Source organism: Dryobates pubescens, chromosome 14 (assembly GCF_014839835.1).
Source record: "Dryobates pubescens isolate bDryPub1 chromosome 14, bDryPub1.pri, whole genome shotgun sequence".
Taxonomy (NCBI): Eukaryota; Metazoa; Chordata; class Aves; order Piciformes; family Picidae; genus Dryobates; species Dryobates pubescens.
The window spans coordinates 11174810-11189137 of record NC_071625.1 but is presented as its reverse complement, the minus strand read 5'-3'; the positions used below and the strand labels follow the sequence as shown (position 1 = coordinate 11189137).

Sequence of the window (14328 nt, the reverse complement as noted above, 5' to 3'; positions counted from 1 at the left end):
CAACTTAAACAGGTTAAGAATTATATTTATTTTTTTTTTAGTGTGGAACTTGTCTAGAAATGTGTTCACTTTGAGAAGTGACTGATTGACTCAGCAACTTTTTATACTAAAATCCTTTGGAAAATATGATCCAGATATTTCCAACCTGAGCTTGATGTAGTCAGAAAGCATATGCTATTGAAGCAAGCCCTCCAGGTCAACCATGTTCAGTGAAGTTCAGTAGGTTTCTTTCAAAATAGAGAGAAAATGGAGATTAATCATTCAGTAGTAACAAGCATGAGAACTTCAGACTGAATTCCAACCTCTGCCCTTGTTTCTCACCAGTTAAAATCTATATAACAAGAGCAAGTCTTCTGTAATAACCTAAAAGTTATTCTCAATTTAAAAAAAAATATATTCTCAGTACATCTTGATAAAGTTTCCTTTCAATGCAGAAAGTGCTTCACTCAGGGAGAAAGAAGTTCCTTTTCTTGTGTATTTTTCTCTAGAGGATAGATCAGAGAGAAAAGGTCTGGGTTCAAAGCCAAGATCCAAAATACTGAAGTAACTACTGAAGCAAGGAATGGAGTGCAGTGCTGCATGAGAGTATTCTACATTAGGAGACAGAATTATATGTCCTCTTTATAGTCTGGTGAATCCAAATTAGTTTCTGCAAAATAAAATAGCTTCAGCTGCAGGAAATGACACTGTCCCATTGCATTTAGTTCTTCATCTTCAGTGTTGGGAGAGTTCCTGCTAAGCAGAGAAGAAATTAAATTCTCCAAATTCCAGTGCTCAAATCACCTGAGTAGTTGGAGGTACTGTGGACAGTCTCATTTGTTTCTTTCTTTCTGTTGTTATTCTTTAAAGAAACAGGGACTTTCCCCCTCCCCCGCTGTTAAGGGATTAAGCATGTATCTTTGGGTTTTCAATCTTGAACACAAGATGTCTCACTCACTACTGTTGAAGATTATTAAGTCTTAGAGAGTAACGTATTTTTAAACACCCTTGTAATGTACCTCTTCACTGTTTGGTGTTACATTACTTAGGTTCAAAACACTAATCTCAGTGCTGTTTCATGTGGATGTCAGTTTAAATGATCTAACTTGCCTTAGCTGTGTTAGAGGACACCTCACATATTAAGTACCAAGGCTGTGAATTCTGAAACACAGATTCTGAAGTGTAAGTTGCTTAAGTATTGTAAATAAATTTGGTAGCATCCAGGTGACTAACTTAGAGGAAAACATGTTAATGGAATAAATTGGTGGGCATGTGCACCTATGATTCTAAGGCTTGATAATGACTGAAATCTCATTCATATCTGAGTTTGAAACTTTATCTTATATCCTTTATAACAAATAAAATTCATTATAGAAATTAATTTCTTGGTTTCCATGTAATATATTTGCTATTAATTTGTCTTTTTGTCATGCATTCTTTCTAACAGCTGGTTCCAAAATATTAGTGAAAGATCCCAGGCCAGCTTTGGGAACACCAAGTCCCAAACTAAGTGGTAAGTACTTTGAGGTATATGTTGTTTTGAAGAATCTCTGTAGAAAAGATGAGAATCTATGAGACTGCACTGAATGGATTAGAACAAATAAAAGGGTGTTAGATTAGGTATTACATTAACAGAGCAACCCCCTAATTAATTAAATTATTCCTCAATGCTTAAATCCATCTAAACTATATGGTATTTTTTTATATCCATACACACAATTTCTAACTGTTATGTGATGAGAGCTTTCTGCAAAATTTAATCCTAGCTGAATGTCCCTGACTGTCTGTGCTGGCATACAAAATATTCTGCAGCTGTTTACAGCTGTTAAATTAGATTTTGTGAAGTTGGTTTAAGTGTAGGACATGTCTGTATTTGCCTAAAGGAGCAAATGAGGGTGGAGTTGTGGTTGTGTACTTCAGAACAAATACATCTCTTTCATAAATATTCATGCCAGGTTTCTGTGCTTTATAGATGAAGATTACGCCTAATAGACTTTAAAATAGAAATGGTGAAGTAGAGAAAATGCTAATATTTGTCATATATCATGTTGGATGCTTGACTTCATAAATATGAAATATTATAATATGCTTTGAAATATGTTTGATGTCTGTATAGTTCCTGATGATGTATTTGCCCAAAATTATATATGGAAAGGATCTTACAATTATAAAAACAAGAAGCAGCCCATGACTTTGACAGTCACCAGTTTCAATGCAACTTCAGGAAGAGTAAATGCAACACTTACAAACAGCAATATGGAATTGCTACTATCAGGTATGCAATAAGAAAAATTCATTTCTATTTATTTTTTTTATGCCTTATATGCATTGGTTCCCTGCATAGCACTAAAGTTGCTAACATCTGGAAACTTCCTTACCTTATCAAATAAATTTTCATTCTATTTCAGTTTGTTTTCAAAGGTAGGGATTCTTCCACCTTTTCTTTCTCTCACCATTTCTATTATATTTTGAGTTAATAGTCAATAAGGAGTGAAAGAACTGCCCTGATTCTCATGCTGTGTTTTCAGAGGAAGCCTTTTCATGCGCTCTTGGTTTGTGATATTCCAGTTCCTGCCACACCGAGCACTGTTGCTATAATTACGTTGGCACAATATGCACAGTTTTCTATGCTGTGAACCATTAGCAGAAACTGCAGATGAGGCTTTACAGGCAAGCAAACCAAAAATACAATTAAAAAAATATTTGAGTTTATAGTTTTTGTTGATTTTTCAAACTGTTTCATTCTTAATATTGAGAGATCACAGCCACACAGGCCAGTCATACCAGAGGAGTGGCAGGTTATGGCACAAGGGTATGAATAAGCATATTATCACTCAAAATTTAGCTTATTAAAACTACAATATTTTTACAAGGACTGAAGAAGCCTAAAAATCACAGTTATATGCTGACTGAACACTGCTGGTTTTAATCTTGTTCATCATTTAAGGACTTTTTTCTCTGAAGTAGTTTAACACCACGTTTTATCCCAGAGTTGTTAGCAAGGACAGAAGTGACAGAACATTAAATTGTTGGGGAAAAAAGGAGGAAACGTTCAACCCATGTATTTCTGGGAGAGGTGGTCTGCAGGAAGAATGTGATGGGACAAAGAAGTGCTCTTAGTTTCTAGTTTCTAGCAGAATGGTCAGGTTTTGTCAATAGATTTGTCTGTTGAAGAGATTTTTGTAGGTGTCCTTTGAAGAGCCAAACCATAGATGGACTGAATGATACATAAAATACTTTCTGTCTTGTAACTGTTTTCATTCTGACTGTCTGAGTGAATTTATTCTATCATGTGGTGTCCATCTGGTTTCAGCTATGTAATCTCTAAGAGGTTATTCCTCCCCTAGAGAGGAATGCTCCAGTACATGTTAGGGGTTGACCTGCTGAAAAGCATTTCTGCAGAGAAGGACCTTGGAATTCTGGTGGATAACAATCATGGGCCAGTGATGTGTCAGTAATGGTGCCCCTGTGAGCAAGAAGGCTGATGGTATCCTGTGGTGCATTAAGAAGAGGTCGAGGGAGGTTCTCTTCCCTCTGTGCTCTGTCTTAATAAGGCCACATCTGGAATACTGTGTCCAGTTCTGGACTCCCCAGTTCTAGAGTGACTAGGAAGAATTTGAGAGTGTCCAGTGAAGGGCTATGAAAATATGCAGAGAACATCCATCTTACAAGGAAAGGCTGACAGACCTGGGGCTGCTTATCCTGGAGAAGGCTGAGATGGCATTTTATCAATGGTTATAAATGTTGTCAATATTTTTTCTGTCTAAGACTTGCTACCATAACTGTTAAGTAACAGCTGTGTGTATATGGTTTCCCTTCTGTCCTCTCTACAGGCTAAGCTAAAAACCATTTCTATTGAGATCCTGTGATAACTGAAATAATTTCACAAAAGAATGCATCTTACTAAATTGCAGTGTTGGTAACAGGGCTGCCTATTTTTACCACTTTCCCTTTCTAAAGCAATAGATTAAATGCTTAAAGATGAAATTGTTCCTCTGGTTAACATAAATAAAAATTTTTAACACCGTCTTCTACAGGAGTGTATAAAAGCCAGGAAGCTCGGCTAATGCTCCACATATATCTCATTAAAGCCCCTTCCCATACATCCGTGAGCAAGTTGAAAGAGGAAAAATGGGCTATGGATGGTTTTGTGAGTATCTTTCTGCTACAAAAGAGAAAGATTGGTTTTATTTGTAAACATGCTGTTGTTCTACACCCCAAAAAATGCTGAGACAGACCAAAAAGAGTCTTGTTTCTGAATGCTGATTTGTTAAATGAAATGAAAATTTCCTTACAAGATACAGGAGATCAGTCTGAGGGACTGATAGGCACAATTATATTGCATGTTAACACAGAAGCCTTTCTTTTCCTTCTCTTTGAATTTCATTTCAATATATTGAGACATTTTATCAATTTATAATGACACAATATATGTGACAATAATATAATACAAATGTTTCTCATTAGACCAGAAGTAATATTTTATTTTTTTGGTGATATTTTAAGAAATGCCATGAGAAAGCTGAAATGTTATGTGTACAGGGAAAACCAAATAAAATGCTCCAATTAAGCATTAAATTCCTTAGAGGTTCTGGGTCTGAGCCTATTCTTTGAAAGAGAGGAGAAGAGGAGAGGTGAATGCAAGGAGTAAAAAGAAGTAACAGCCCAGATGGCTGGGATGTGTTTAAAACATGAGAAGGAAATCCCTCCAGAGAACAGGCAGGAAAAACAAACAATGCCCAAGATAGTGCTTAAGCCTGTAAAAAGCTGAGTATGTTAGGGGTCTCAGACACTTTATTTAGCAGAGAAGAAAATATTTTTTTTTTCAGAGAAGAAAGAGCTTATCATAATTTGGATTATGATGAACACTCATACATCCCTATTACACTGTCTTATTTTTCAAGGAGTCTGTTTTCTTACGTTTCACATACTGGTAAAGCACTACAGGGAAACCAGTATGGGTGCACATGCCAATAGAAGAGCAGAGGTGTACAGTGAAGTGTATGCATAAATGTATAACTTGTGGCACTACTTCCATAATAATTCTTAAAAAGGTGTAAAACCAAAACCAGAGGAAAAAACCCTAACCCGCTTAAATGCTATATATACTTGTAAAAGGTCTAAACTTCCTTGGTTTGTGCAAACTTTAGGCTTCATGAGTATGCTCCTCAGGTGAAAAGGATATGGTAAAAGCAAGAAATTTACTTTCACACTTCTAAATGTGTAAAAGTATACAGAAGAGTCCTGGCATTCCATAGGCTATTTACATATTGTTCTTTTTAACTTCTTTTTTCTTTTTAATTTAATTTATTTTTTAATCTTGGAATAAGTCAGGCTACTTTAGCCCAAAGTAAGATATTAATCTGAGAAACACCCCCTTTCTTCAGGAAAAAAAAGTAGCTTCAGGTCATTTCTGAAGATGTACTGTTGCCTTGAGAAAGGGAAGCTTAAGGGAAAACTTGGAAAAAAAACAACTGTCTGAGCACCCTGAATTTAAACCTAATAATTATCTTGGGAAGCAAGTACCTGTAAATTTGAATAAGAGATGTTAGTTTAGAATGTACTTACCCTATAAAGGAGTTATTAATAGAATTTCCACCCTTTCCTCCCTCCCACAAGTCTTTTAGCTTATTAAAGCATATTTTGCTCTTGTAGCAAGTTCTCATTCAATATTCTTCTGGTCTGCAGTGGTATAATTAAGTAATTATTGGGATAAGAACAGTGAAAGATCAATTGAATGCAGTCTTTTTTTATTTACTTTTTAAGTAATCATTAAAACCTCAATACTCTCATGCTTAGGATTACCAGCAATATGACTTTTGTCATTTACTTCCCAAACAAATCATGTAATTAGGAAGTATGTAAGATCCTTTGACATACTGACATCTTCAATTACCAGAAACTTTCAAGTTCTCTTGGTTTTAATAGATAATGTAGTGAAAAGTAATACTATGTGACCTTAAACCACCATAAATAAGTTGTTGCTTTAATATTAAGTTCTGTCTTTAATATTGAATTGCCTAGGGAAAGGGGAAAAAAAAAAAGGATGCTTTGATGTTTTTTAATACAGAATAAAACTGACAGTCAAACATTTTAGGATATCTCTCTTCCAAATACCTACTTGCAACAAACTTTTCCCCATTTAGTTCAGAGTACTTTTTGTCTGCAGGTGTCTGCTGAACCTGATGGAGCAACATATGTTTTTCAAGGATTCATCCAGGGTAAAGATTATGGACAATTTGGACTTCAAAGATTAGGTATTCAGCAAATTCTAAGCTTTTGCCTGTTCATTGTTCCATATCCTGTTTTATTATGCCCAGTGGTATTAGGATATCTACAGGATGCTTAGTATTGGCCTTTCATGGAATACTGAGATATCAATATATTTAAGTAATAGTTAGAAAGAGTGTTTTGCCAGAAGTTGTCAGCAGTTATTGATGCCTAACAAGATACTACTTAGTACAGCTATACATCTGCAATCTTTTGAGCAAAGATTTTCTATGAATATGTGTAAAATGCATTTAGTCACTATTTAGAAAACCCATGCCACAGAATGTTTTGCAAACCTTATCTCTTACTCGTGTTGCTGAAACACATTTCACCTAAATATTTTCTAGAAGAGTGAAAAGGCTAACTTTCCAATTAAATCTTTATATTCCTCTTAAGAAGAAAAAAAATGCTTGATAAACATTTATTTCTTAAAAATTGACTTCTTGGTTCTATTTTGCACCAAACTACTAATTTTTATTCTTTCTTGGAGAAGACAGCTTTGGTAACAGAGCTTTGTAATATCATTCTGTTGCACTATTTAATAAAAATACTTTAATTTACTTTTACTTAATTTATTTCTAATTTACTCCTTAGAGTTCTTATCTTCAGGTGAAATTCCCATACAGTTTTCCTCACAACATTTAATTTTGTGAATACTTATTTTTCCTTACTTTAGCACATGGTTATGTTAATATTTATTTCTATTTGCTTGTTTGTTTTAATTTCTATGTATTGCCTTGTAAGATCAAGAAACTCAGAGTGATTTGCCATTGGAATGTGCTGCCAGGGAGGTGGTGGAGTCACCATCCCTGGAGGTGTTCATAAAAGGATTGGATGTGGCAATTGAAGCCATGGTTTAGTTGTCAGGAGGTGTTGGGTATAAGGTAATAGGTTGGTCTTGGTGACCTCTGAGGTCTTTTCCAACCTGGTTGATTCTATGATTCTATGAGATCAAAGCTCTAACAATTAACTTTGAAGCTGTATTGCTATTCCTTTTCTGATAAAGGTGTATATCTTGTTTTCTTCAAACATGCAGCACATCATACTTTTAATTTTCACCTCTAACTGGCTTTAGCTCTTCACAATAGTTCCTACCTCTTTCACTCTGCTTATCAATAGCAGTGCCTAATGAAATCAACATGGTGAAATTTCAGTTTGTCTGTTCAGGTGATTTGCCCTTTCCTTGAAATCATGTTTGTTTTCTGAAATAATACAAATATTAGTAATATTATCAATCTAACATGCACATTATTATATTTTTTCTTTGGTAATGTATTACATTAACGTGGGTTAATAATGTTCAAAACTTCAATCACATACAGAATTGTGCAATAAGATATTTGTTACATAAGAGTGTAGGTATTGTTCTCCCAACATGTTGCATCCGCTTACTAACCACAATATGATATCTACATTTACTTTCCAGATCTCAGCTTACAGCTTTATGTATACAGCTGAACATTTTATAATCATAGAATCACAGAATCGTTAGGGTTGAAAGGGACCTCAAACATCATCTAGTTCCAAGCCCTGTGCCATGGCCAAGAACACCTCACACTAGATCAGGTTGCTCAGATCCACATCCAGCCTGGCCTTAAAAACCTCCAGGGATGGGGCTTCTACCACCTCCCTGGGCAAGCTGTTCCAGTGTCTCACCACCCTCATGGTGAAGAACTTCTTAACATCAAGTCTGAATCTACCCATTTCTATTTTTGCTCCATTCCCCCTAGTCCTGACACCCTGAAAAGTCCCTCACCAATGATGACAAAGTGTTACTGAATTCTGAAGTTACTGAGTAGTATGTGCACAGGATAATAAATACGATATTTATTTTGTCTTATTATTCTTTTTAGGTCTTAACATGTCTGAAGGTTCAAATTCTTCTAATCAACCACATGGTACAAATAGTAGTTCAGTGGCCATTGCTATCCTTGTGCCTTTCTTTGCCCTTATATTTGCTGGTTTTGGCTTTTATCTTTATAAACAAAGGTAAGTACAAATCATTTGGTGTTTCTATTGCCTTCAGACTTTGCTAGAGTGAAGAAAATATTCTGTAAAACCACAAGATGTTTGCAAAATATGCATGCAGGCAGTTTTTCCTACCTCCATTAAGATCTGGCACAACAACTGAGAGATCAGTTTATTGTAGTATGCTCTACTACCTATTCCTACCTATTTAAAAGGTTATAAATTTCACTCTTTATGATAACAAAATGGGTACTATAAATGATTGGCCTATAGGGAATAATATAATGGATAGAGTTAGTGTGCACTTGCTGTAGATTGCTTGCATTGTAGTTGGGTTTTTTTATGTGACAGAATTATGAGGCATATCTGGAGAAATGTATTTTAATGCCTGCTCTGTTTATTAGCTTGTACAACTATTATGTCATTGAGAGATTTCATTATGAAACTGTTTCTACATCTGAAATAATTAGTTCATATGCAATTACTTTACATACCCACCAGTCTTCTCAGTTTCATTAGTTTAAGTTCAAGAATTTTGTTCATGTTAGCAAGGCTGGTATTCCTTCTTTGGATTTAGTGTCAAGTAGTCTTCCTATAGCTTTAAATCATTCAATGACTAAAGAAAATTTAATCACTTCTATGACAATTCTTTGTAGGCAATTCTTTGCCTACTGCCTATCAAAATGGTGGTATCTACCTGACAATAATAGACAGCAATATATCCTGCAGGTTAACATTAGTTTAAAACATGTGCCATCATTTTTAAACTGCTTCAGAAGGTGAAAATATACTCTTATAATTTATTAGACATTTGTTATTAAGTGCATTCTGTAAGCACTTGTCTTTGCACTTTATATTGTTGCTGTACAATACAATATTCATTTTGCATAACAGTATAGATTAAATATTTGCAAGGGATTGAACTTTGGTATTTTGAATTATTTACTATAAATGAAGATCTTTCACCTATAAATTCAGTCTTAACAAACTTGTTGAGTCTCCAAAGGGAACAGAAAATCTCAGTCATCTGGCTGGGGAATGATTGCGTCTTTATAAGGTTTTGTTGTGCTCTTAACTATTTATCATCTGATCATCCAGGTGGAAATACCTACCTTTTCTCAGATTTTTAACTAAGCTTTTAATTGAACAACATTTTAAATGAATTGTAAATCCCTTAAATTGTGATAGAATATCAATTCTTAGCACAGAAAGAAAAACTGAGAATAGAAGAATTATATATGAAATTGAGATGTTGCATTTAGCTCCCACAACTGGACCTGGAAGCTAAATTCTTTTTGGATTCTTAAATGACATCCAAGTCATGGGGAATGAGGAAAACTGCAGTTACAAATACTTTCTTTCTTCTACAGGACTGCACCTAAAACACAGTATACAGGATGCTCTGTACATGAAAATAATAATGGACAAGCTGCTTTTGAAAACCCCATGTATGACACAAATGCAAAGTCCGTGGAAGGGAAAGCCGTACGATTTGACCCCAACCTGAACACCGTTTGCACAATGGTATAATGCGGTACAGATATATCTTGAAAGTCTGGCAATTGACACACCACACAGTGCACACACAGTTCACTGATTAAAAGAAAAAAACAATGAAAAAAAAAATTAAAGCACACTTTTCAGGATATACTGGGTCACCTTTTCCTGAGGATGATAGACAAGAATGGATAATGGTTATTTTGTTTTGATTTTGGTTTTCATAAACTGGATCAGAATTCTTCTTCGTGTACGCCACGGAGCATTTTAAAAACATTTGCTGCACTCCATGAGTGCTACTCACAGTTTATTTGCTTTTTTAAAAAAGGAGGTTATTCTAAAACATAAAACATATTTGCATATATTGGAGGAGCATCCACTATCAGTGTTTCTGTGCTTTATAAAAATTATAATAGAGGGACTGGGTTAAAAAGAAGATATAGGTAGAAAATAAGAGCTATACTTACAGGAGACAATAGGTCACTGACATCTCCTTAACAGTCACATGCTACATCTTTCTCATGAGTTTGTACCTTTTTTTTTTTCATTTGTTCAATCAGTTTAGGTTTTGTTTGTTTGTTGTTCATTTTTGGTTTGGTTTTCTTTGTTTTGTTTTATTTTTTTAAAGTCCAGGATGTAGTATCTAGAAATCAGCAAGTGCAACCTACCCTTTTCAAATCACAGAAGAAAAATTACAATGCTATGTTCTTATTTACTGAATTTCCTTCCTTCCTTGATATCTTCTTCCTTTCCAATTTCCTGGTCAAGCTCCTTTGTCTGTTTCCACTAATAATATCACAAATGGTAATGTTTCTACGTTTCCTTTGTCCATCATACAACCAGACAAACTTTGCAATCAAGAATTTAGTATGAACTGAGCTTTGTCATGTGGCTGTGTTCCTTACTGTTGATGATCATTCAGAAGAGTGACCATCTTACATTTTCTTCAGATGTGAAAATATAAAGATATTTCCAATTAAAAAGTGAAGTTTACAGTAACATTAGTAATCAGATCCATATAATTAAAATTTAAGAGTCCATTTTTCAATCCATGCTAGTTGAAGCTAGGCCATATCACATCAGTTTATTCCTTTACTATGATTTTAAAATGCATGCAGAAAGCCTGACAAAATCCCATTGCAAGTTGATGCATTCCAACAAACTTCAATGAACTCTTAATCAGACCTGCAAGGCAAAAAGGAGGTAAAATTTGGAAATACTGTCTTTTCACATCCTTTTTATCTATATATTGTTAGGGAAATAAATCCTTACAGCTAATGATTTAAAACTGCGTATATTACCGTAGTGCAATGAAAACAAAATTATTAAAAATAAATATATATAAAGCCATTATCTGAATAAGGACAATCCATTCATTTTAGGGACAATTCAGATTCTACAGTCCTCAGATCCAAGTTTTAGATGTTCCAGAATCACTTCTAAAGACACAGAGCTTTGAGTTTCACAGTTTCAGAACTCACATCAGAAGTATTCAATGGCAACGCAGTAATTTATTTGCCATAGGTCATTGTCTTCCATTCATAGCATGACTCACAAATTCTGTGTGTTAGCCAGTGTGAATTATCTGTTATTATCCCTTTCTGACATTAATAATTCTGTGAAAATCTGAACTTTTTATTACCGTAATAGAGAGTGCCTACCAAAAATCATTGTACCCAGGACTGCTGCTTGGATTTCTACAATGTTTGATGAATTTCTTATAAACCATTTTACAACACTTTGTTTTGAAGATTCATACAACTCTGTCAAACTGTATTCTACTAAAAGGATGCTGTTTTATATTTTATACCATTGGTTGTTATTTATTCTTGTTTATTCCAATGACTGCAATAACTATGATTCATTCATTAATGTTAAGGTTAATACATTTGAGATCGTTTAAAATGTTTCTTCTGCAACTGGCTACTCCTCTTATATTAATGCATACACTTTTGTAAAGAAGTATATTTTTATGAAAAAAGGATTTGTAAAAGTATGATGTAAATTTTCAGTGCAATGTAAACAAAATAAAAATGGACAATTGCTTTTTTTAACCACGTTTCTTCTTTGGAAGATGGGCTTTAAATCCATTTCACTTGTGAAGGCAGGAAAATAACCCAATTAACAATTCAAATTTGGGCTTTTGGGGAGGGTCTTCAAATCATGTTGTTTTATCTGAGTCTTCCTGTGAGCCTTAGGTGATGTACCAGGATACAAATTATTTTCAAAAAGAACTAATGGACACAATATGTAAGGGTTTTACTTTTGCTATTTACTAAAGTGTGTTTTCTGTTTACACTGAAGTAGCAGAGTTACACTCAAAAAAAAGGCCTATACTGGTCAAGTCACTGCAAAGCACAGAAAAACTTCATTTTCTTACTTTAAAAAACAAAACAAAACAACCCCCCCCAAAAAAAAAAAAACCCACACCTTAGTGTTCCTACTTTGCACATTAATTTTGCTACCTTTCTGCAGAACTGTACAGGATATATGTATTAAGAAGTATTGCCACTGCACACAGTGGTTTGTGGCATTAAAGACCCCCATGCCTTTTAATGACATTGGACTGGAGAGGAGGAACTCTGAGAGAGTCATCCAAGCAATGGTAAATTCAGCAACCAAAATCCAGAGCTCCCCTCATATGTAGTGGGTTAGTTTGAAAGTTATCAAAAGCTGTCTTACTGGTTAGCAATTAAACATGTTATTCTTTGCTCCTTTTATATCATTTTCTGTGAAATAATTAATTGCCATGGAAGAGAATATTTGTATGAGGGGAGGATGATATAACATTTAGGAATTAATTTGGATGTGGTAGTTCTGCACTATATATCTATCCATTTATTTCCCAAAATCTTTGTGTTATCCCAGCTGGCATTTTTTAAACAAATGAAGGCCTGTCATTTCTGCACTATGTTGGATTTATCTTTAGTTCCAGACTAAACCTCCCACTGTTTGATCATTTTGTTCATCTGCTTTGTACTGCTGTCCTAAGTGACAGCTAGGACAATGGAAAAATTATTCATAATTTGATTTCCTTATATAGCAAAATAAGTACAGTGATTAATAGCTTGGGCAAGTAATTTTGAATAAGATTTTGTAGTGTCAAATATTAAGCAGGATTAATATAAAGTGAAAATTTTATCACACAAAAAAATATTCCATCAAGGTATCTATGGTCCCCATTTATTATCTTCTTGATGCTGAAACTATGGCAACATAGTCTCCTGACTTGCTCAACCAGGGGAAAGGGTAGTAGTAGTTCTGAAAAGTAGGTCCCATCACTCTGTGAAAAATTATGAGCATTGAAGACATGTATCATTCTTTAGCCATTAGTCAGGTATCCAGTAAATATCTGCCACAGTCCATACTTTGCAGTATGCAGAATCATGCCAAATCAAACAGATTAGATTAATTAGTTCAAAACACTTTTATGTCTGAAGTATATTGAAAACACATTTGTAGAAAGTGCTCTAGCTACCAAACAAACTGGAGATGGTGACTTCCTTCAAATGAGCTGCACATCCGTATTAAGGTAAGATCTTGAACTATGTTAACTAATATCTGGACTTTTATGCTTTAGCTACATGTCTACATTTCTAAGAATATACATAATGTTTATCAGGGTCATAATTACAGAATCACAGAATCAGCCAGGTTGGAAAAGACCTCAGAGATCATCAACTTATTACCTAATACCTAACACCTCATGACAGCTAAACCATGGCTTCAAGTGCCACGAACACCTCCAGGGACGGTGACTCCACCACCTCCCTGGGCAGTGCATTCCAATGGCCAATTACTCTTTCCGGGAAGAACTTTCTCCTCACCTTGAGCCTAAACTTCCCCTGGTGCAGCTTGAGACTGTGTCCTCTTCTTCTGTTGCTGGTTGCCTGAGAGAAGAGGCCAAGCCCCACCTGGCTACAACCTCCCTTCAGGTAGTTGTAGAGAGCAATAAGGTCTCCCCTGAACCTCCTCTTCTCCACGGTAAACAACCCCAGCTCCCTCAGCCTCTCCTCATAGGGAGCTGTTGTGAACAGCATCCATCTTATTTTGAGGACCTACTGAAATGTACAATTAACATGCTTTTGGTTATCGCTTCTGGGGATTATTTTTTTATTGAAATAGAAATATTATAGCTCTTAAAATAACCTCAAATATTAAAAATATTTTGAGACTTGTAAATTCATACTTTGGATTTTATCTGTGAAAGTTAGTTTTATGTGGCATATATAGAGTTATGACAATCTGCTGCTGTCAGTGTTGTGTAGAATACAATACTAATCTCTAAGGTGGTGGACCATGAGAAAATGAATGAAAACCTCTCACTGCTCATCTCTGGATGCTGAAATTATGTCAATGTGATATAGATTGCCTCTAACCAAATCTAAAATTGGCTAATTGTGCAGTATCAGTCATGTCTGTGATTCTAAAATAAGATGATGATGGACTTTGTCTACAATGAAAAGCAAAAATAATATATTTGGCCTGGAGTACAGACCTTTCCTGTAAATGAAGAAACTGATGGTTACTGGATCTTAATGAGCTAAGATGAGCTGTCAATTTTTCTTCGAGAAAGAGATTATATAGCACAAGAAAAATTCAGGAGAATAGGCA

General features: G+C 34.8%; 1 protein-coding gene across 1 annotated transcript in view; it reads left to right on the top strand.

The window, feature by feature from the left end:
• Positions 1-9837, top strand: part of CSMD3 (CUB and Sushi multiple domains 3) — a 386198-nt gene extending 376361 nt beyond the window's left edge. The window contains exons 66-71 of the mRNA XM_009905784.2: positions 1427-1492; positions 2096-2254; positions 4017-4129; positions 6149-6236; positions 8103-8238; positions 9588-9837. Of these exons, the coding sequence (XP_009904086.2) occupies positions 1427-1492; positions 2096-2254; positions 4017-4129; positions 6149-6236; positions 8103-8238; positions 9588-9747 (722 nt within the window). The 3' untranslated portion in view covers positions 9748-9837. The remainder of the gene's footprint in view (positions 1-1426; positions 1493-2095; positions 2255-4016; positions 4130-6148; positions 6237-8102; positions 8239-9587) is intronic.
• Positions 9838-14328: the final 4491 nt, after the last annotated feature.